At 40.5% G+C, this 22,479-nt stretch overlaps 1 protein-coding gene across 2 annotated transcripts in view; it reads right to left on the bottom strand.

Moving 5' to 3' along the window:
- SLC12A6 (solute carrier family 12 member 6) overlaps positions 1-22,479 on the bottom strand; it is a 94,736-nt gene that overhangs the window by 38,072 nt on the left and 34,185 nt on the right. Inside the window, exon 2 of one of the 2 annotated variants that reach the window (XM_056133247.1) lies at positions 10,802-10,846. The exons of the other annotated variant lie outside the window; for it this stretch is intronic. Within the exon in view, the coding sequence (XP_055989222.1) occupies positions 10,802-10,846 (45 nt within the window). The remainder of the gene's footprint in view (positions 1-10,801; positions 10,847-22,479) is intronic. 2 annotated transcript variants of the gene reach the window in all.

Here is a 22,479-nt window from a genome sequence, read left to right as displayed (position 1 = left end):
TAAAAAGCAAGAGAATAACTGGATTGCATCAAAGGAATCAACCTAAGGTTTAAATGAGCACAAAAGATAAATAATGCAATGGGTTATTTATGCAAATATGTGAAATATTTAAAGCAACAATTAAAAAAATGAGTCATGTTGGCAGAGTTGCTAAGGAAATAGAAATCTGTGAAAAATAAAAAATGAAAAGAATCAAGCAATTATTTTGCCTTTCCTATACCAAGTGTATCTAGGAAAAACCAAAGAGTTTCATTATCAAAGCATTCCAGCAAATCAATACAGATACAATGATAATTAGAAAAGCCCCATCAATTTTTAAATCCTAATTATACAATGGATCACCAATGGTTGTTAAAAACATTAGCTGAAAATTGAGGTGGAACTTTCCAATGAATAGATCATGGTAATCTGGATCCCACTGATGAATCTTAAACATCAGAGATATAATTCAGGAACAATACAATTTCCTAATATAAGAAAAGAAAAAGTACATTATATAAATGGATGGACATGGAGAGTATGATGCTGAGTGAAATGAGTCAGAAGGAGAGGGACAGATATAGATTGACTGCATTGATTTGCAGTATATAAAAGAATATATAGAAGACGACTAATATCCAAGGCCAGGAAAAATAGGGGCTAGGAGGACTGGTCAATGGTTGGAATCTACCACAAGTGTTTATGGGGTGCAGGGAGCTAAGATAAAGAAGGGACCAGTATGACAGTAATAGTTGAAAATCATGCTGGACAAGAACTGAGTGTTAAAAGTAGGTAAAGGGACATATACGATAACCTTTCAGTATCTGTATTCCAAACTACAACGCCTAAAAATGGGGGGGGAAGAGGGATAGAAGGAGAGAAGAAAGAGGGAGAGAGGGAGAGAGGTAGGGAAAGGAGAGGGAGGAGGGAGAGGGAGAGGGAGAGGAAGAGAAAGAGAAGTGGGAGACAGGGAGAGAGAGGGAGAGGTAGAAGGAGAAGAAAAGCACCTGCCATACAGGCAGGTTGACCGAAACCAAATCATGAACAGTTTTGTAGGGATCTACCTCATAATGATTCAATAAAAATACCTTTAGAATAAAAAGCACATTGTAATCTATGATGTTATTACAAAATTAAGTAACTGAGTTTAATCAAGTCTTTTTTGGGGGATGTGGCGAGCTTTGGTTTTGGGGTAGTGCTCAGTGCTTATTCCTGGCTCTGTGCTCAGGGATCAGTCCTGGCAGGGTTCATGTATCCATATTTGGTACCAAAGGTTGGCAGTGTGCAAGCAAGTGCCGTACCCACTGTACTATTTCTCTGGACCTTTTTATGTAAGTAATTTAACAATATTAAGTTCATTTGCTGTGCAGGGTACTTTCCTAAGTCTGGGAGAAATCGCTCTGGACAAAGTAGATAGAGATCCTGCTTTCACTGTACATATATTAAAGTCAAAAATTAGCAATTTTAAAAATGTGATAAGTTCAAAGAAGAAAATGAAGGTAAAATGGAATAAATTATGATTTGGGAGTGGGAGAACAACTTCAGAGAAGAACACTGGTGTGAGGGGACAGGAACCACAGTACAGTGGCTTTTGGCTGTGCACTCAAGAATGACTTCTGGAAGTGCTTGGGGGTCATGTGGGATGCTGGGGATCAAACTTGAGTCAGCAACTTGCAAGGCAAGTGTTCTACCTGCTGTACCATCTCTCCATCCTCTGATAAGTTTATTTTTTGGGGGGGAAGGGGGCACATCTGGTGGTCAGGTGTTGGCCTGGTAGAGCTCTCTGGCAGAGTTCAAGGGATCACATGAGATGCTGGGGATCAAACCTGGGACAGCTGTGTGCATGGCAAATGCCCAACCTACTTTACTATAGCTCCAACTTCAATCCCGCCCCCTGCAAGTTTGTTAAAATAAGCTAGCAGGAATCAAATGGTTCTGATTAAACCTAACAAAAGTTTAATTCACCAAGAAAGTATACAATTTTAACACATATCTATTGTTTATTTGATGCTTTCAGTATAACAAATTACTCCCAAATTTGGTGGATTAAACAATATTTATTATGTCACATTCTCTATAGATTAGGATTATGGGTGTGGCTTAACTAGGCTGTCTGCTTCAGTCTCCCATAAAGTTCTAATCAAGCACCTCCCAGCACTGAGTCTCATTTAAAGGCCCGGGGAGATCAATTTCCAAGTTCACCAACACAGATTTTACCTTAAAAAGATTCAATCTTTTTGAACTGTTGGCCAAGAGCTTCTTTTGGTTCTTTACTTTGTGAGCCTGTCCACAGTATAGCTTGGAGTATGACAGTTGGATTCCCCCACAGAAAGCTATCAAAAGTGCCAGAGAGGAAGTGCAAGGTACAAGTCACACTCTTTGTAAACTCATTCTAAAAATGAAACCATCATATCCTAATTAGAAGTCATCAGTCAGTTCAATCCTTGTTCAAAGATGAAAGGATAACATAAGGCCATGAATACCAAGAAGTAAAGATCTTTGGTAGTCAGTCAGTCTAAGACTACATACTTCTTCCCTCTTTCCATCTTCCCATTCAACCATATCACAAAATAAATATGAGACAAACTTGGCAGAAATGCAGTGAGAAACTGATAAATGTATAATAACATAGAAATTTAAAGATTCTTTCAATGACTGCTAGATGTTGACAAAATAAGAGTTAAGATGGGCCGGAGGGATAGTACAGTGGGCAGGGCATTTGCCTTGCACACAACTGACCTATGTTCCATCCCTGGCATCCCATATGGTTCCCCCAAGCACTTCCAGGAGTAATTTCTGAGTGCAGAGCCAGAGTAACCCCAGGATTGCTAGGTGTCACCCAAAAAAGCAAAAAAAAAAAAACCCCAAAAAACAAACCAATTAAGAGATCTAAATATTTATAATGAATAACATTACCTAGCAGACTGGAGTTCTGTATCAGATATTATAAGACATTTTATTCAAGTATATATAGAAAAATTTAAAATTATCAATAATCTTTAAATAATCTGAGAAACTAAACAATGCATTTGTTTGTTTTTGGATCACACCTAGTTGTGCTCAGGGCTCACTCCTGGCTCTGTGCTCAGGCATCATATCTGGCGGTTCTCAAGAAAACATATGGGGTGCTGGGGATTGAACCCATGTCAGGCATAGACAAGGCAAATGTCCTACCTGCTGTACTATCTTTTTGGCTCTGACTGACCAATTCTAAAGCAAGTTTAGTACAGGCTATAATAGTTAGCTATAACAATTAAGTCAGAATTCTAGAAAGATAAATTTAGGGCTGGAGAGATAGTTCAAAGGGGTGAGCACATGCTTCAAATAAGGTTCAATCCCCAATATGACATGGTCTTCCCAACCACCCATGGCCGTCAACTCAATCAGAGTTGGAAGGAGTCCCAAATAGAGCACTGCGAGGTGTGGCCCAAAATCAAACATACAAAAAGGTAAAACTATTTAAGGACTGAATGATGATCCTACAAGTTTGACTACCTACTCAAACTTGTAGGACCCTAGCAAAAGTATCATATGAAAAGAAAGTTAATGCCTTAAAATTTTACACTAGAAAAACAAAAAGAACAAAAAAATACATGAGCAGAATTCCTTAATTTAGGAAGACAGAAATAGAGGAGAATTCATTCTAATTTCATAAAATAAAAAATAGATGGGCTGGAGCGACAGAATAGCAGTAGGGCGTTTGCCTTGCACGCAGCCAACATGGCCGACCCAAGTTCAATTCCTCCACCCCTCTCGGAGAGCCCGGCAAGCTACCGAGAGTATCTCACCAGCATGGCAGAGCCTGGCAAGCTACCCGTGATGTATTCGATATGCCAAACACAGTAACAACAAAGTCTCCAATGGAGACGTTACTGGGCCCGCTCGAGCAAATCAATGAACAATGGGAGGACAGTGACAGTGACAAAAAATAGATAGTTGACTGTACTACTGGGTTTTTTTTGGGGGGGGTGTACATATGATATTGCCTTTTTCATCTTATACTTTCTCCCTTTCTTTGATCCTTAAGCTTTAAATTTCTTATAAGCTGCAAATGGTGATATTTTAAAAATATGACAATTGGGTTCCTGCCCTGCTGAGACCACAAGATGCCCCCCACAAGCAGATCTCTGGCACGGCCATGGCCCCAGAGGCAAATGGACCAAATTTGGAACCCAGAGGTTTTTGACAGAAATGTGACTTTACTATGCATTAAGCTACGACACTGTGCCCCACTGGGTAGGAAAGAGTGTTTGTCCCTTCCACCTTTCTCCCCCCACTCCCCCCATGCCCCCCGAAACGTGGCTGGTGCCTCAGAGCCTACTGCACAGCCAGGTATGAGCCATCAGTGACGGGGCAACTGCGGCCTCATGGGATGGGGGTGGAACTGGCCCATCCTTCCTTCCCCGCCAAGATCATGAGTTACCCCCCACAAGCAGCTCTCTGGCACGGCCATGGCCCCAGAGGCACATGAACCCAATTTGGAACCCAGTGGCTTTTGGCAGAAATCCCTCCAGACTTAATTAGTAAAATATCAGAAATCCAAACTCGAGCAGCTGCTATTGCAGCCTCACAACATCATATCCTCTTCAAAACCAGCAATAGAAAACAATTTAACGATGTCTTTTCAGCAGGTCTGATTGTTGGGGGAAAATTCCAAATAATAATGGTGCATCTTTTGTTGAAAGAATGAATGTAATCAAAGTAGAGTTGTAAGTGGAAATCACCTGCCTCATAGGCAGGGGGAGGGTTGGGATGGGGGGGGAGTATATTGGGGTTCTTGGTGGTGGAAAATGTGCACTGGTGAAGGGATGGATGTTTGACCATTGTATGACCAAGACTTAAACCTGAAAACTTTGTAACTATTCTCACAATGATTCAATAAATAAATAAAATAAAAATAAATAAAAATAGACGACTGTCTTTTTGTCAAATTTATTCCATTAGTCAGATAGGTGGGATGGCTTCTACCATCTTTTGATTTCAATTTGTCCTTTCTCTATGGTTCATTCTCATTTTATCACCACTTTTTACTGTTCTTTCTTTTCCTTTTATTCCATTTTCTCTTTCATTTCTTGAAGTTTCCATTATTCTTTTTCACTCAAGATTATACCATACACTTTATTTAAAATGGTTAAATGGGGATTTAAACAATAAAGTGTCATCCTCCCAAACAACACAAAAACTTTCAAACACTAAAGTCGCAACTCTTCTCTGGAATTACAATGAAATTGGATGATTGTCAAGGACTGTCCAATGATCTGCAAGTTCTTTAAAAAAAAAAAAAACTTGGTCTCTACTCACTAAGTGCCAACAGCACTTTCAGTAGTGACAGCCAAAACCATCTTTTAGATGTTTAGAGTTTAACTCTTCCAAACATCCCCTGTGTAGTCAATATTGTCCCTTGTCAAAAAATCAAGAGTAAGATGGTACAGTTTTTAAAAAAGCCCTTAGCTTTATTTTTACCTTTTAGGTTTGGGGGCCACACCCAACTGTGTTCAGGGATTACTCCTGGCTCTGTACTTAAGTATCACTTCTGGTTTGGCTTGGGGTGCATGTGGAATGCCAGAGATTGAACCCTGGTTGATCATGGACAAGGCAAGTGCCTGGCCTGCTGTACTGTCTCTCTAGCCCCTCATTTCTTTTTTTTTTTTTTTTTAATTTTTTAATTTTATTTATTTATTTTTTAATTTTTTTTTTTTCTTTTTTATTAGTGAAACGACATGAGGTACAGTTGTAGATTTACAAATTTTTGTGCTTGGATCTCGGTCATACCCCGATCAAATACCCATCCCTCCACCAGTGCCCATTTTCCACCACCAGGATAATATCCCTCCCCCCCCATCCTCCCATCCCCCCATCCCCCCCTGCCACTGTGGCAGGGCATTCCCCCCTGTTCTCTCTCTCCTCCTGGGCGCTGTGATCAGCCAAAGAGGCATTGAGTTAGCCCCTCATTTCTAATGTACTTAATCTCTTATCAAATCCCACCTTTAGCATACTACTTTTCCGTTGTTCAATGACCTTATAAAAGTGTTCTAAAAATTCCACCTCAGAACAGTTCTGTCCCATCCAGCTGCCAACCAATCCAAGCTAGCTTTTAGCAGTTTAGGCTCATCTCTCTGCAGGCAACACTGGCATCTCTGTATTTGGGGCCTCTCTAAGGTTTCAGGTGCAACTACATAAACTTTCCAACTAGTCTTGTAAGGGGTGAGGAGGAAGAGGGGATGTGTGCACTTATATGTGCACGTATATGTCCCTTAACATGGAAGCCCAGGTAAAGCCGGGTGTGACCCTTAAGCACAACAAGATGGCCCTGTAGAATTTATCTACATTTATTGACCAATGATGCCTCCAGGACTGCCCTAAACATCATCTACTTTTGGAAGGGTGCCAAAGAGCTCTGAGTGAATCATGATTCCTGGATAGTCATGAGAAGTCCAGGCATCAAACAAAGCTCTCATGAGGAGTTTTGAATACTAAAGACTTGGATCAATCCTTAGTTTGTGTATCTTAGTGGGAAATAACACTGTTTCAACTGTACAGCCTTCAAAACATATGCATTGTGACCTCAGGAAACTCCACATGGAATGGAAGTTCTAGAATTTCTGATGCAAATAACTTTGTTGTAACTCAGAACCAAAATCCATATCTTTGGACTTTTAGGATTATTCCCTTGGAGGATAACTGAGACTAGTCAATAATATATTGAATTAAACAGCTCAAAGATCACTAATATATTGAATATTTATTTTATTATCTAAAAAATGCTGTTATCACTTGGAAACTTACTGATACCTCAAAGTACAATTTTAAAATCTGGGGAATTCTGTGCCACACTTAGCAGTACTCTGGAATTACTTCCTGAACAGGTTGTGCTTAGAGGATTGTGAGGTTGTGGTCCAAATCTGGGTGTTCTGAATGCAAGCACATACTCTAGCCCTTTGGGTCATCTCCCTGGCCCTCACTGTTTAGACAGAAAAAGATAATGTCTTCAGTTCTACAGAAAAATTTATTTACTTTTTTAAAAAAAAAGTTTGTTTTTAGGGGCTGAAGAGACAAGCTGGTACAGCAAGTAGGGCACTTGCCTTGCATGTGGGTTCAATCCCCAGCATCCTATATCTGCACAACCCCATCAGGAATGATCCCTGAGTGCAGAGCCAGGAGTAAGCTCTGAACACAGCTGGTGTGACCCGAAACCCAAAATCAACAAAAGTTTTGTAAATAGAAAAATGGTATGCCAAATGTCTTATTTTCATAAAATGTTTACTACTCTGATGATTTTTTTTTCTTTTTGAGTCACACCCAGCGATGCACAGGGGTTACTAGGGGTTACTCCTGACTCTGCACTCAGGAATTACCTCTCGCAGTACTCAGAGGATGATATGGGATGCTGGGAATCGAACCCGGTCGGCCACATGCAGTAGGCCACACGCCCTACCCGCTATGCTCCAGCCCCTCTGATACTATTATTTTTACGATGTTATTTTTATCAGTTATACACTACAGTTCTGGCTTAAGATAAATCTCAGGTTCTTAGTCTTATGTTCTTGTTAAATGGCCTTTGCTGATCTGAGCTATACTAGAGAACAGAAAATGTACTTAATTTATTCTGGTATAGATTTAGCTTTTTTTGGAAGGGGTGGGGTGGGGTGGGGGGAGTGGGACCCCACCGGCGTACTCCAGGCTCTCAGAGAGCACTCCTGGTGATGGTTAGCGTAAAACCTGCGTTGGCTCCATGTACTAACACCTTGTACTCTTCATGTACTCTCTGGTGCCAGGGTTCAGCTTTAAACTGTCTATGTAAATATGAAAGGTTACACAATTATCATAAATTATGGCTTTTAATATATATTTTTAATCAGCAATCAGAAAGAGGCACATATTATATGACCAGTTGTTCTGTTTATTTTACTCCCATGGGGGCTTTTTCGTTTGTTTTTTTGCACACACAGTTGTGCACAGGACTTACTCCTGGCTCTGCACTCAAGTCTCACTCCTGACAAAGCTTGGGGGACCATATGTAGTCTGGGGATTGAACCCAGGTTGCCCATGTGCAAGGCAAACACCTTATCATACTCTGCACCATCTCTCTGGCTCCTACGTTTGTTGTTTCCCCTGCAACACCGGGTATCCAGTGGTGTCTGGGGACCATGCAGGACACCTGGGATTGATCCACATGCAAAGCATGTCCTCCAGAGCTCTTTGAGTCATCTCGTTGGCCTTTTAAATTCCTTAAGTATACTAGTTTTTTCTCTTTTTCCTTTGTGATTTACGTATTGAAGAAACCGTGTCATTTGTTCAGACGATTTTTGTTTTTTTGGGCCACATCTAGTGTGCTCAATGGCTACTCCTGGCTCAGTGTTCAGGAGAGGTTCCCAAGGTACTCTCGAGACCAAGTGGTGGTGGGGATCAAGCCTAGGCCATTCATATGTAAGCACTCTGCCCCTAAGGTAGTTTTTGATGGTTTGCATTTTGATATACATGATGCCATTTACCATGTTGTGGGTTTTGTTATTACAAATTGGTAGTTTGTTTTAGAGCAGATGTTTCTAAACTTATTTGGCCTATCACCCACAGTGAAAATCTACCTTCTTTAAACAAACAAACAAACAAACAGCAAATGGCCCACAACTGTAACCAAAGCTACTACTGTCCCACTGGACTTTCCATCCATTTCAAAAATAGTGGCCTTGGATTAATCACATTCAGTATTTTAAGGATGAGGACGGAAAACACTAAGTGTGGTACTTTGGTGTCCTATTAGGAAACGTAAATCACATGGTTGCTTTTTTATTTTGTCACTAACTAGGGCCACTCCTGCTCTTATGGAGGCAAGCATGTAAAGTTTATGCTATACCACTTGAGCCACATTCTGGGCCCCTGATTATCTTTCATTTTGAGATATCAGAAATTACTGATGATTAGAGTTTAGGTCCATTAATTTCAAAAGTGTAGATATTCTTTTTATTACATAATTCTCTTTATCAATGGAAAAAAATGTGGTGGGTAGTAGGGCCACACTCAATGATGCTCAGGGGTCCATGCAATGCTGAAGATGAAACCTGGGTCAGCTGCATACAAGGTAATGGCCTTTTTTTCTGTACTACCCTACTTTCCCTGTCTCATAGCAGAAACACCTTTTTGTTTGTTTGTTTGTTTGTTTGTTTGTGGACCATACCTGTTGGTACTCAGGGCTTACTCCTAGTTCTGTGTTCAGGGATAACTCCCAGCAGGGCTCAAGGTACTATTACAGGGTTCTGGGAAGCACCTTATCCACTGTACTATCATCTTAACCCCAGCAGAAATACTTTTATAAAGAACATTTTCCATGAATATACTATTTGGTAACCCTTGGATATAGTAAAAGGCAAGATAAATATTCAAATTAGTCAATTCTTAGAATAATAAACTGATTCAAAAGAAAGTTACAATCGTCACAAACTAGTTTTTGTTGTTCTGCTATACTGAAAGGAATGGCAATCCCTCTGAAAAGTGTCTTAAGCTTTCTTAGATAACTACACATGAAAAAAAAAAACCCTAATTCTTGTCTATACCCAAAAATTAGACAATTTTAATAGATGAATGTGTGCATGTATATTTTTATGGCCCTAGATAAAATTCTTGAAAAAATAAAGTATCAAAAACTAATACAGTATTAGATACATTTCAAATCAAATGTTTCTTCTGCATTCACCAAGAAATTCTAAGTAAGGTATTTCTCTTTAAATCTGTCAGTATACTGAATTACATGAATTCATTTCTAGTAATAAGCCAACCATGTATTTTAGGTAAAATGCACAAGGTAATTTTTAAAAGCATATTGCCAGATTTAGATTTCAAGATACTGATATATTTAGAATATCTGTATCTGTGTTCCTAAGCAAAACTTCTATTTTTCTCATGTGGACATTGTTAAGTTTGTGTGTCAAGACTATACAAGATGTAAGTTTTTGTGTATATATACACACACATTTATTATTTTTAATTATTTTTGTTTTGGGGCCACATCCAGCTTTGTTCAGGGTTTACTCTTGGCTATGCATTCAGGGACCACTCCTGGCAGGGCTCAGGGGTGCTGGGAATCAAACCTGGGTAAGCAACATGTAAGGCAAGAGCTCTCTCCACTACTATCACTCTGGCTCTAGAAGTGTTTGGTTTTATATTCCTTGAGAGAAAGTCTGGAAGAGCTGAACTATTTATCTTTTGGTTTTGGGACATACCTAACTGTTCTTAGGTCTTACTCCTGATTCTACACTCAGTGATCACTACTGACGGGCTCAGGAGACCATATGGGGTGCTACGGATCAAACCTGAGTCAGATGTATGCAAGGCAAGGACCTTAAGGGCTGTACTGTCTCTCCAACCCCAAGAGAAATAATACCATTATATTCTTTCTTGAGAGGGGGGGGAGGCGAAACATCAGCTAGGCTCAGGGCTTACTCCTGGCTCTGTCTTAGGGATCACCTGGTGGGATTCAGGGGAACATATGCAGTGCCAGAGATTGAACCCAGGTTGGTCACATGCAAGGTAAGTGCTTTATCCACTGTACTATATCTCTGACCCCAAGAATGGTAAGTTTTTAACTGTACAGTTTAAAAGCCTACTAAAATTACTTTATAATGTAACTAAATGAAGTATTAGCAAATATTGCTAGCTTCTTGAAACTTACCAAGCTGGAAACAGAAACAGCACGAAAAAAGTTATAGACTGAAAAGTAGAAAGTGAGGGGAAAGAAAATAGTATTAGAGATTGGAATAATGTTAGATAGTTTTAAGTGGAGAAAAGGTGACTTTAAAGAGAGTCAATCTCCACTGTAGTACTATACCTAACAGTTGTCTGTGTTCCCCTGTGACGGAGTTCTGACTCGGGTCTGAAAAACAAACAATTGAAAAGAAAAGGAAAAAATGAATGACCAAAATAAGTAATTTCTTAAAAATCAGCAACAAAGATCAAATAAGGGGAAAAAAAAGGCTTCAGAGACATTAAATGATAATAAAAACAATGAATTATTACTAAAAATAATCACAAATCTTATTTAAAAAGAATACAAGACCCGGCAATGACGCTCAAAGAACTAAAAACAGATACTGTATAATATTAAGAGCCATATTACTCACAATACACCAAAGGGTGGAAACAAACCAAATGTTCTTTAACATAAGAATGGGTAAGAAAATGTGTTATATTCATAATGGGATATTATTCAACCATAAAAAGAAATGAAGTTTTGATATATGCTAAAACATGGATGAATCTTGAAAATATACTAAGGGGTATTAAATAACCAGACATAGAATGACAATTATTATATTGACTGATATGGAATATATAAAAAGGGCAAATTCATAGGAAAAAAAGACAAGAAGTTACCTGGGATGGGGATGTTTATTACTTTTATGAAGTACAGAATTTCTATCTGAGATTTTTAAAACCATGCTAACAGGGGCTAGAGCAATAATACAGAGGGTAGGGTGTTTGTCCTGAAGTCAGTCGACCCGGGTTCAATCCCCAGCACCCAATATAATCTTCTGAACAACGCCAGGAGTGATTCCTGAGTGCAGAGTCAGGAGTTAGCCCTGAGTACTGCGGGGTGTGGCCCCAAAACAAAAACAAACAAAAAAAGAAGCTGTTGTATATAAACACAATGCACTACTATGAAATGTAAAAATATAAAATGCAGATTGTTGCAACCTGGATGCAACTGGAAGCTATTAGGCTAAGCAAAGTGAGTCAGAGGGAGGACAAATACTCATCTGTGGACTACCATGAAAGGGAACAAAATAAGAGGTAATACTGAACAATAACAAAACCTTGGCATTGGAACTGGAATACAAAATAATGTGGGGGAGGGGGAAGAAGACCAAGCTAGAAGGTTTTAGGGACTGTCGTGGTGGTAATTTTGTATACCAATAACTGTAAACTTAAGTATTATTAGAACAACCAAAAGTATAATAAATAAAAATTATTTGGGAAGGTTTTTTTTGGCCACACCCTGCAGCGTTGAGTGTGGTATTGGACTTACTCTTGCTCTGGACTCAGGAACCACTCCTGGTGAGCTCAGGGAACCATATGAGATGCTGGAGATCAAACTAGGTCAGTTAAGTGCAAGGCAAGTGCCACTGTACTATTTCTCTGACCCCGAAAGAAAAATATTCTAAAAGTACAAAAACTCTCTCTCTCTCTCTCTCTCTCTCTCTCTCTCTCTCTCTCTCTCACACACACACACACACACACACACACACACACACACAGATTCTTAGTAAATGTTGTACTGATATAAATTCTATCAACTGAATTGTGGAGCTAATCAGTAACTACAAACTGAGTGACAATGTAGCACTGTAGCACTGTTTTCCCATTGTTCATGGATTTGCTCCAGCGGGCACCAGTAACATCTCCATTGTGAGACTTGTTACTGTTTTTGGCATATCAAGTACACAGGGAGCTTGCCAGGCTCTGCCCTGCGGGCAGGATACTTCTGGTAGCTTGCCAGGCTCTCCAAGAGGGGCAGTAGAGAGTGGTGGAGGAATCGAACCCAGGTCGGCTGCATGCAAGGCAAACGCCCTACTTGCTGTGCTATCACTCCAGCCCAACTGAGTGACAATATTTATAGCAAAACATTAAGCTCAACAGCAACTTAAAAAATCCTATTAACAGCACCCTGTTGAAGATCTCGGCATATGCACATGCAAACATGCTTGGAGTTGGGCCACCCTGACTGGCTATCACAACTAAATGTAGAACTTTACTTAAGTGATATCACATCATAGACCAGTACTTAACACTTGATAGGTTTCTCTGCTCTAAAATCTATGGTGAAAGTGGGGTTCAGAATGCTTGGAGGGCTCATTCGGGATAGGAGATCTATGCTGAAAGTAGACTATGGACTGAACATATGGCCACTTGGTAACTGTACTATAAACCATAAGACCCAAAAGGAGAGAAAGAGAGAGTAAAAGGGAATGTGCCTGCCACAAAGGCATGGGGAGGGATGGATGGGGGATGGCAGGAGGGATACTAGAAGCACTGGTGGTAGAGAACAGGGACTGGTGGAGGGATGTACTCAACCATTGTATGACTGAAATGCAATCACAAAAGTTTGTAAGTCTGTAAAAAATTTTAAAAAAAAAGTCTGAGACCAATACCAAAGGATAAGAGAAACACGGACCAGGAGGACTGGTCCACGGTGGAAACCTGTCTCAGGGGTTAGGGAAGAAAGGCAGTTGAATAGAGAAGGAAACACTATGGCAAAAGATAGTTGAAAATGATCCTCTGGATCAGAACTGTGTGCTGAAAGTAGGTAAAACAGCAAACATGATAACCTCTCAGTATCTGTCTTGCAAATTATAATGCCCAAAAGGAGTGGTGGGGGAAGGGGAGGGGGGGAAGGGAAGAGAGGAGAGAGACAGAGACAGAGAGGGGGAGAGAGAGGGGGAGGGAGAGAGAGAGAGAGAGAGAGAGAGAGAGAGAGAGAGAGAGAGAGAGAGAGAGAGAGAGAGAAAAGCCTACCACAGAAGCAAGTTGGCGGTTCTGGGGAGTGGCTGGAGGGAAACTGGGGACATTAGTGGTAGGAAATGTATACTGGTGGAGGAAAGGGTTCTGGAACATTGTATGACTGAAACCCAATCATGAACAGCTTTGGAACTGTATACCTCATGGTGATTCAATCATCATCATCATCATCATCATCATCATCATCATCATCACTGTCACTGTCCTTCCGTTGTTCATCGATTTGCTCAAGCGGGCCCAGTAACATCCCCATTGTGACAATTGTTACTGTGTTTGGCATATCGAATATGTCACGGGTGGCTTGCCAGGCTTTGCCGTACGGGCGAGATACGGTAGCTTGCCGGGCTCTCCGAGAGGGGCGGAGGAATTGAACCTGGGTTGGCCATGTTGGCTGCTTGCAAGGCAAATGCCCTACCCGCTGTGCTATCGCTCCAGCCCATAATAATAATAATAATAATAATAATAATAATTAGTAATAATAATAATAATGAAAGCAAAAATAAAAACACCACTGTGGTGGGCGGGATATATTCTTACAAAAGACCTTCGGTCTTGTGGCAGTTGGCATAGAAGGCTCTCAGTTCTTATTTTTGAATGGGTTTATGATCTACCAGGATGATGAACCATGCCTTGAAAATAACTGATTCTACATTAAAACAACTGAAACATTTTAGTGTAATTTTTGTGGTTCCAGGGATTAAACCCAGGACCTCATACATTTCGCTCTATCTTTCGAAACCCTTATAGATTGGAGTTGTCTTTTTGTACATGGTTTCATATAATGGGCTGGAAAAGGGGAATTTATAATTACCTATCTTCTGGGCTATGAGAACTTTAAATATAGTGGTTTTCGCAAGAATGACAACTTTACAATTCAGTGAGGAAAATAGGCATAGGAAGCTTCTAAAGCAGGAAAACAAAAAGAATCATTGTTTTAGGAGTCTAGGGTGAATGCTTTGCATGTGGAAGTCCAGATGTTTCCCCAAACTTCATGGTCCTCTGAGCATAACCAGGAGCTACCCCTGAGCACCAAGAAAGGAACAGTCTATGAGCAATGCTGGCTACAGTCCCCAAACCAAAGCCCCCCTCCCCCCCCCCACTCCACACACACAGAGTGTTTTACACAAAATTCAATAGCCTTTTCCATGACATTTATAAAAATATAAATATAAAATAATTTTGGGAGTTTGAGGATAGTACAGCAGGCAGGGCATTTGTCTTGCACACAGCCAACCCAAGGCTGATCCCCCCCACCCCCCATATGAGCAATGCCAGGAGTGATCTCTGAATGCAGAGCCAGGAGTAAGCCCTGAGCACCAGTGGGTATGGCACAATTAAAAAAAAACTATAAATAAAACCATTTTGGGGGTATTTTGCACTACCCCAGCATTCCTTGGGGGTCATTCCCAGTTTTGGGGACTATGTGGGGTGAGGCGCATGGAAGGGAAGTACCTTAAACTCTGGTACTATCACTCCAGATGCTATAAAATTTCATTTAATCTAATATGTTACGAATCCAATATGGAAAGACCAACAAGAATAAAATCTGGGGCTGGATAGTATAGTTGGCAGAGCGTTTTGCCTTATATGTGGTCTACCTGGGTTTGATTCGCAGCAGCCCATAAGGTCCCCCAGCACTACCCAGGAGTAATTTCTGAGTGCAGAGCCTGGAGTAACTCCAGAGCACTGCTAAGTGTGCCCCCAAACTGGCTTCTGCAAAAAAAAAAAAAAAAGAGAGAGAGAGAATAAAGTAACTTTTAATGTACAGTAGATACTATGAGTATCTAAAAATAAAAATTTGTTTACAAGTGAATTTTTATAAATTTATTTCTCCCTTTCCCTTCCTCAGTCAGTTGGTCAGTGTTTCTCACACAGAAAGACACACAGACACAAACATATAAACACACATTAAAAAAAAAAAGCTGAAAAGGGGTTATCATCACTTTTCTTTAAAATGATATAAAATCCCCTTTCTAAAGATTCTGATTCCAAAGTACTGTTATTAACAGACAGTCTATGATAGAACATAACTGGGAATCTCAAGTGTGTGTGTGTGTGTGTATTGTGTTTTGTGTTGCAAGACAGTTTTGGTTTGGTGCTTTTTGTTATTTTTGAGCCATACCCAGCACAGTGCTCAGGGCTTTGTATTCAGGGATCACTCCTGGAGGTGCTTGGGGGACTATATGGAATGCCAGAGGTTGAATCCATGTTGCCTGTGTACAAAGGCCAGCACCCTACCCTCTTGTGCTATCACTCCAGCCCCGGCAAGGTAGTTTTAACTAAAACTTATCTAGAAAGATGTGAGAAGAAAGAAAGAGAAAGAACATGGGCTTTTCCAGAGTGGAAACAGGCAAGTGGAAACAGGAGAACATAGGCCTGTAGAGCAAGCTGAGAATTTGGACCTTAATATTTATATTTATATGAGAAGAATGTCTGACTTAACAAGTGACAAAAATAGACCCCACTGCGGCAAAAAAGATGAAAGCTTAGAGATCTCTCTCCAGTCCCTTCCCTAACAGTGCTCAGGGGGATCTGCAGCAACTCCAGGCTAGAGGTTCAGTGCTGCACCCTATGATGAGGTGCTGCTGGTATCAGAGCACCAGGTGGATCTCATGTTCACCCTATGATGAGGTGCTGCTGGTATCAGAGCACCAGGTGGATCTCATGTTGCACTCCAGCCCGTGTCGAGCTCCTTGGTCCGCCAACTTTCTTGAGCTAAAGCAAAGTACAAACCTAAAACAAGTTATCTGAAACTGCCTGAGAACTTGTCTATAAACAAAAATAGAAATAACATCCAGGTAACTCAAGCAGCATAGTGCTGATTTTAGAGAAGGAATAAAAAGGTTGATTTTTTTTTCTTAAAAACAATTATCTCCTCTGTACTGGATAATATACTTCCTTGCCTTTGAAGTTGTGCAGACATAATGCATATATATTTTCTAGTCAAGCTAGGATTCTTCCTTTGAACACCTCACTGACTATATTTTAGATGAGTAGAAATGTCTTATATAGTTAGTTCCTTAGAAGTTCAACTTAGCTTTTAAATTTTTTTCATCTATTATAATTAAAGGAATTTGGGAACTTTTTACTTGATTTGGTAATCTGAACACTAACCTATAAGAACCTGCAAATGCCAATATATTTAAAAGCCGAACAAAAGGCAGAAAGCTCATGAACCCATAGAATGAAACTAGTCATGCTTATAAAAATCACAGTTGGTAAACGGGCTTAAACTGAAGGGTGTTTCTGGTTATGCAATCCAAGTTATATAGACGAACATGATAAAACTGCTCTGAGATAGGTCTGGGCACATTTCTATCTTCTACTGTCCCCTATCTGAACTCTCCCTCCTTTAACATTTTCCTGTATCACACTGCTGAGGGCACACCCACATTTGACTAAAGCTAGACGTTGTCCTAAATATTACTCAAAACATTCAACAAAACTAGTTCCTATAATAGAACAAGTTGAAATAATGTAACCATCATGACCCTCTGACAGACTTCATAAATTAATCTACCTACTGGTAAGTCAGGTAATACATAAAAGATCACATGGTACTCTAGCAGTCAAAATGGTAGTTCACATGAAAAGCAGAACCATGTATCTTTCCACAACAGGTGACTACAATGAGAAAGGTAAATAACTGAAAATGTTTTTATGTAACAGTAATTTATAGAGTAATTCTGAAAAGATCTCAATACATTTAATTTACTCTTGGTACAGGGCTGGAGCGATAGCGCAGTGGGTAGGGCATTTGTCTTGCACGCGGCCACTGGGTTCAATTTCCAGCATCCCATAGATCACCCAAGCACCGCCAGGAGTAATTCCTGAGTGCATGAGCCAGGAATAACCCCTGTGCATGGCCAGGTATGACCCCCCCCCCAAAAAAAAATTTACTCTCGGTAGATGAAACGAAGTTTTTTTTGTTTGTTTGTTTGTTTGTTTTTTCTTGACATAAGTCTTGGATACTAAGACAGAGAAAATGACTATGGGTGGTTTTTACAAAAAAGAATCTGAAAAGCCTTATTATTTCAATTAGCTTGCACATAGCAAGTTTTGTGTGTGTGTGTGTGTGGTCCCAGAGATTAAACCCAGGGCCTCCTACATGAAAAGCCAGTGATGTCAGCAGTCTTTTTCTGAATTTCCTTTGATAAATTACTTCAGTTGGCATACTTGAGAATCTGAAAGAAATAAAATCTAGCCAGTATTTCTTTTGTTTTTGTTTAGAGGTCACACCCTCTGGTGCTCAAAGCTTACTCCTGGCTCTGTGCTCAAAGCAGGGTTAGCGGGACCATATGGCATGCCAGGGATCAAATCCAGGTCAACTGTATGCAAAGAAAGCACCCTGCCCACCACACTATAGCTCCAACCCCTTATCCTGTAGCTTTTTGAAAGTCACTTAAAAATATTAATATACAGAAATATTATTTTTACAATATATCAATGTTGTCTGCCCCATACCTCTCCAGATACCTACATACCATTGTCCATTCCCTTCATTTCCTTACATACCACATGAATAAAATCATCTGGATTTGTCCTCTTTAATTCATCACACCCACTAGTCCTAAAAGTTTCACCAAAAGACAGAATTTGTGTGTGTGTCTATATATATATACACACACAAATATATATATACACACACACAGGTATATATTTATATTTTTATTTTTGGGGGTCACACTCGACAATGCACAGGATTACTCCATTACTCCTGGAGGTATTCAAGGGATCATATGGGATGCTGGGGATTTAACCTGGGTTGAACACATGCAAGGCAAATGCCATACCCAAAGTATTGCTCCAGCACAAATGTTCTATATTCTTGTGATGGATGCCCAGAAGTAGAATTGCATAATAAAATATGACAGTTCTACTACTTTAGGGTCTCTTCCTAACTGTGTTCCTGCCAACAAGGGATGTTTAATTATATATATACATATATATTATATTATATACATATACATATTTATGGCCAGTGGTCTTCAATCACTGGTCTGCAGATGTAAGAAGCTTGAAAATCTTGGTTATAAATGCTAGATTCTGGTTTATATGCAGGACAAGTGCAAATCTGTAGGTGTAATAAGGTTGTACAATACTGATAGAGGCCATTCTCACTGTTATGATGTGTTATCTCATTGTTTTGACTTATTTTTCCCTGATAATCAGTGATGAGTACTTCTTCATATGCCTACTGGCATTCTGTATATCTTCCTTGAGGAAGTGTACATTCAGCTCTTCTTCCTGCCTCTCCCATACCTCCAACAGTCCACGACACAAATCCCAGTGGAGTTGAGACTCTAGTATTCCCCTTGGGTAAGAAAGGAGATGAAGGAATGGGGAGGGGACTCCTGAGCCTCCATGTTTTCCATGTATTATCCTTGAGGTGGTCTTCTGTATTCTCCCCTTCCTCTCCTTCCTTTTCTGGTGGCTTCTCATAAAATTTTTCCAAAAGTATCATTATCATTCCATCCCAGGTAGATATTTTAGAAGCAGAACAACTGGCATCACCCTCCTAGCTAAGAATCTTCTTAAAACCATCAGGTAAAAGAATTCAGGCCAGAGCATGAGCTATGTAGCAGACCAAGTCTTGCTGTTCCAGAGATATCATCTGTGTGCATCTTGAGGATGTTTTTCTCAGAGTAATCAGTGACACCCACTGACCCTAGCAGGAATGGTGCTACCATCAGAATGTGCAATGTTTAGGACCAAAGGCTGTGTAGTGAGGTTGTTGATAACAGCGTGACAGCATGACAGCACAGTGCTGTGTTAGCAGTCTGATGAGAACTTTAACTGTGGATTTACTAAGAAACACTTTCTTTAGCCTAACAGGAATGTCAGATAGCTGCTAAGGTTTGTGTGTAGGTTGCTGGGAATCAAACCCAAGGCATGTGCTCTATACATCTCCATATCCCTTTAATATACTGATATCCGAATAGTGCGGGATACTATTTAAACAAGAATTTTCACTGTAGCGTAATAGTAAATTTTAAAGCCAGTTTCATTTGTCAGCAGGTTTAGACTATGAACATCTTTTGGATTATCAGAAGGATCCATTCACTTAAGTTTTTCACAACTCTACTCCTTTAGGACAGCAACAACTTTCAATGTTGGCTAAATCTTGAAGATAGCCAGAAGGTCAGCTACATCACATCCTGTAGCCTTGATTCACTGTTTATATGATCCCACCTGTTGTATGTCTTCAATCTGCACCTCAAATGCACCAGGAGCCACAATCAAATTTTGACTCATATGGTTTATTTTTATCACTGGAGAAATATTGGTATGTTCAGCAGAATGAGAAGATAGGACATGATTCCTTTTTAGCATGGCCGAACTGAAGGAAAAGTGCTGGTTTGCCCTGTGGAAAGCCTTTTCACACAGAAAGATATGGAATGAGATATGTGGCACAAAGGGCGTGAATCCCTCATGGCACTCCAACTATATAACTATGGAAGGATCTGGGATATAGCTCAACTGCAGAGCACTTGCCTTGACCCCGGGCACCAAAAGAAAAAAACAGATGAGTGGATAATATTGTATTTGCTGTATACAAATTCAATACTATTGATGAGTCATAAGAAAAGATGAAATTCTACCTTTTGCTACAACATGTGTAGAACTAAAGGGGTCATATTAAGAAAAATAAGTAAAGGGGAGAACAAATGTCAGATGATTTTATTTGTGTTGCATATAAAGAAACAAAAGCAAGGGGAAAGACAATGGCAAATGAAAACCAATCCTTGGACTCTTGACAATAGAACTGAATTTATCAAGAGGAAGTCGAGGGGTGGGGAGGGATAGGGTGGACAACATTAACATGAAACATTATGAAGTTTAAAATTTTCAAATATTTAAATACAAGTCTAATTTCACTGGCAACTAGAACACAACACTATGGCAAATTATTCCATTTCTGAGCTAAGAGATTTTAAACTTCTGACTAGTTGATGAACAGGAGGACAGTCCTACAGTGCTACTCTTATTATTTTAAAAACTTCTTTGTGGGGCTGGAGCAATAGCACAGCGGGTAGGGCGTTTGCCTTGCACGCAGCTGACATAGGTTGAATTCCCAGCATCCCATACGGTTCCCTGAGCACTGCCAGGAGTAATTCCTGAGTGTATGAACCAGGAGTAACTCCTGTGCATCGCAGGGTGTGACCCAAACAGCAAAAAAAAAACCAAAAAAAAAAAAAAACCCAACCAAAAACCAAAAAAACAAACTTCTTTGCTAAATCCAGTAATCAACTCTACTGGGGCCAAGAAACAGTGCAGCAGGTTAAGGTGTTTGACTTGCATGAGGCTGATCTGATTTCGAATTTCCACATCTCATATGGTTCCCCAGAGCCTGCCAGGAGTGACCCCTTGAGTGTAGAACCAAGAGTAATCCCTGAGCACTTCTGGGTATGGCTCTCCACTCTCCCCCTTGTCCCCACCCCCCCAAAAAAAATTGTTTTCTGGGACATATAAATTCTTTTTTTTTTTTTTGCTTTTTGGGTCACACCCAGCAATGCTCAGGGGTTACTCCTGGCTCATGCACTCAGGAATTACTCCTGGCGGTGCTCGGGGGACCATATGGGATGCTGGGAATCGAACCTGGGTCAGCCATGTTGGCTGCGTGCAAGGCAAACGCCCTACCCGCTGTGCTATCGCCCCAGCCCCTAAATTCTTGAGTTAGTGTTCAAAGGAACTAATCATGGGGTCAAGAAGATAGCTCCAAGGGCTGGAGTGCATGCTTTGCTTGTGAAAGGGCCAAGATCAATCCTGGCACCACAGGGTCCCCTGCACACCACCAGGAGTGGCCCCAAAGTACTGTGCTAGGGGTATCCCACTAAGCACAGATGGCCACGACCCCCAAAGAGAAAAACATCCAAATTTAACTTACTTCCCATGTTACTTCAAAATTTGTATTCTTAAAAAAAAAAAGCCTAAATTTGTAGTTCTTACATTGTTCTATTCAACAACTTTTGTAAGTACCTTTTAAATGTGACATATCCAATTATTAGCAAAGCATCAAACAGTTCTCCTCTTGTTAGTGACCAAGAGGCAAACATCTATAATATCAAAAATGACCAAACAGGACTGGGAGATAGTACGGTAGTCAGGATGCCCTGACTTGAGTTCGATCCCTGATATCATGAGGTCCCAAGCATTGTTAGCTGTAACTCTAGAAAATCTCCCAACACTTTCAGATGCAGCCCTGGGATATGCACCCCCCAGCATGCCAAGGCGGCTCAAATACTCCCTAGTACTTGAGCAGCACTGTATCCTTAGGCCCTTGAACTGATATATTAGTGCAATAGGTCAAATGACCTTCTACAGGGGGTATGGTGCTGCTAGCAGGTCAATCTGTACCTGTGAGGCGAGTGCATCAGCAGCCAGATACCACAAAATTGTTGCTGTGCCTTTGGCCAGACCCCAAAAACTTGGGGCAAAGTTTACCAAGAAAGCACATAGTCAAAATTTAGATATCACTTATCACTTAATCACTTAACTTCCCGTTAGTCGTCGATTTGCTCGAGCGGGCGCCAGTAACGTCTCCATTTGTCCCTGTCGCGTGCTAGTGTAGCCCAATGGCATCTCTTCGCTCCGGGAACATGGAGGGCCTCAAACCGATCGTTCATGATCTTGACAAAGAAGTCTGACCATCTGGTAGGTGGGCGGCCACGCGGTCTCTTGACATCCCGTGGAATCCAATCAGTAACAGCTCTAGTCCAACGGTCGTCTTTAAATCTCATTACGTGACCAGCCCATCTGATTTTCGACACCTTGGCATATGAGACAGCGTCCCTGATCCTTGATCATCGACGGATGTCAGAACTCCGGATTCGTTCTCTCATTTGAGTGAAACGTGATATTCCAAGCATAGCTCTTTCTATTCTTCTTTGGGAGACCTGAATGGCGTTCTCATCTTGTTTGCGTAGGGCCCAGGTCTCTGAGGCATATGTTAATGCAGGAAGAACAGTGGAATCAAAGAGATGTGCCCGG

The sequence above is a fragment of the Sorex fumeus genome, unplaced genomic scaffold (assembly GCF_029834395.1).
Source record: "Sorex fumeus unplaced genomic scaffold, SorFum_2.1 ptg000098l, whole genome shotgun sequence".
NCBI lineage: Eukaryota > Metazoa > Chordata > Mammalia > Eulipotyphla > Soricidae > Sorex > Sorex fumeus.
The sequence above is the reverse complement of the archived record's forward strand: the minus strand, read 5'-3'. Positions and strand labels throughout refer to the sequence as shown.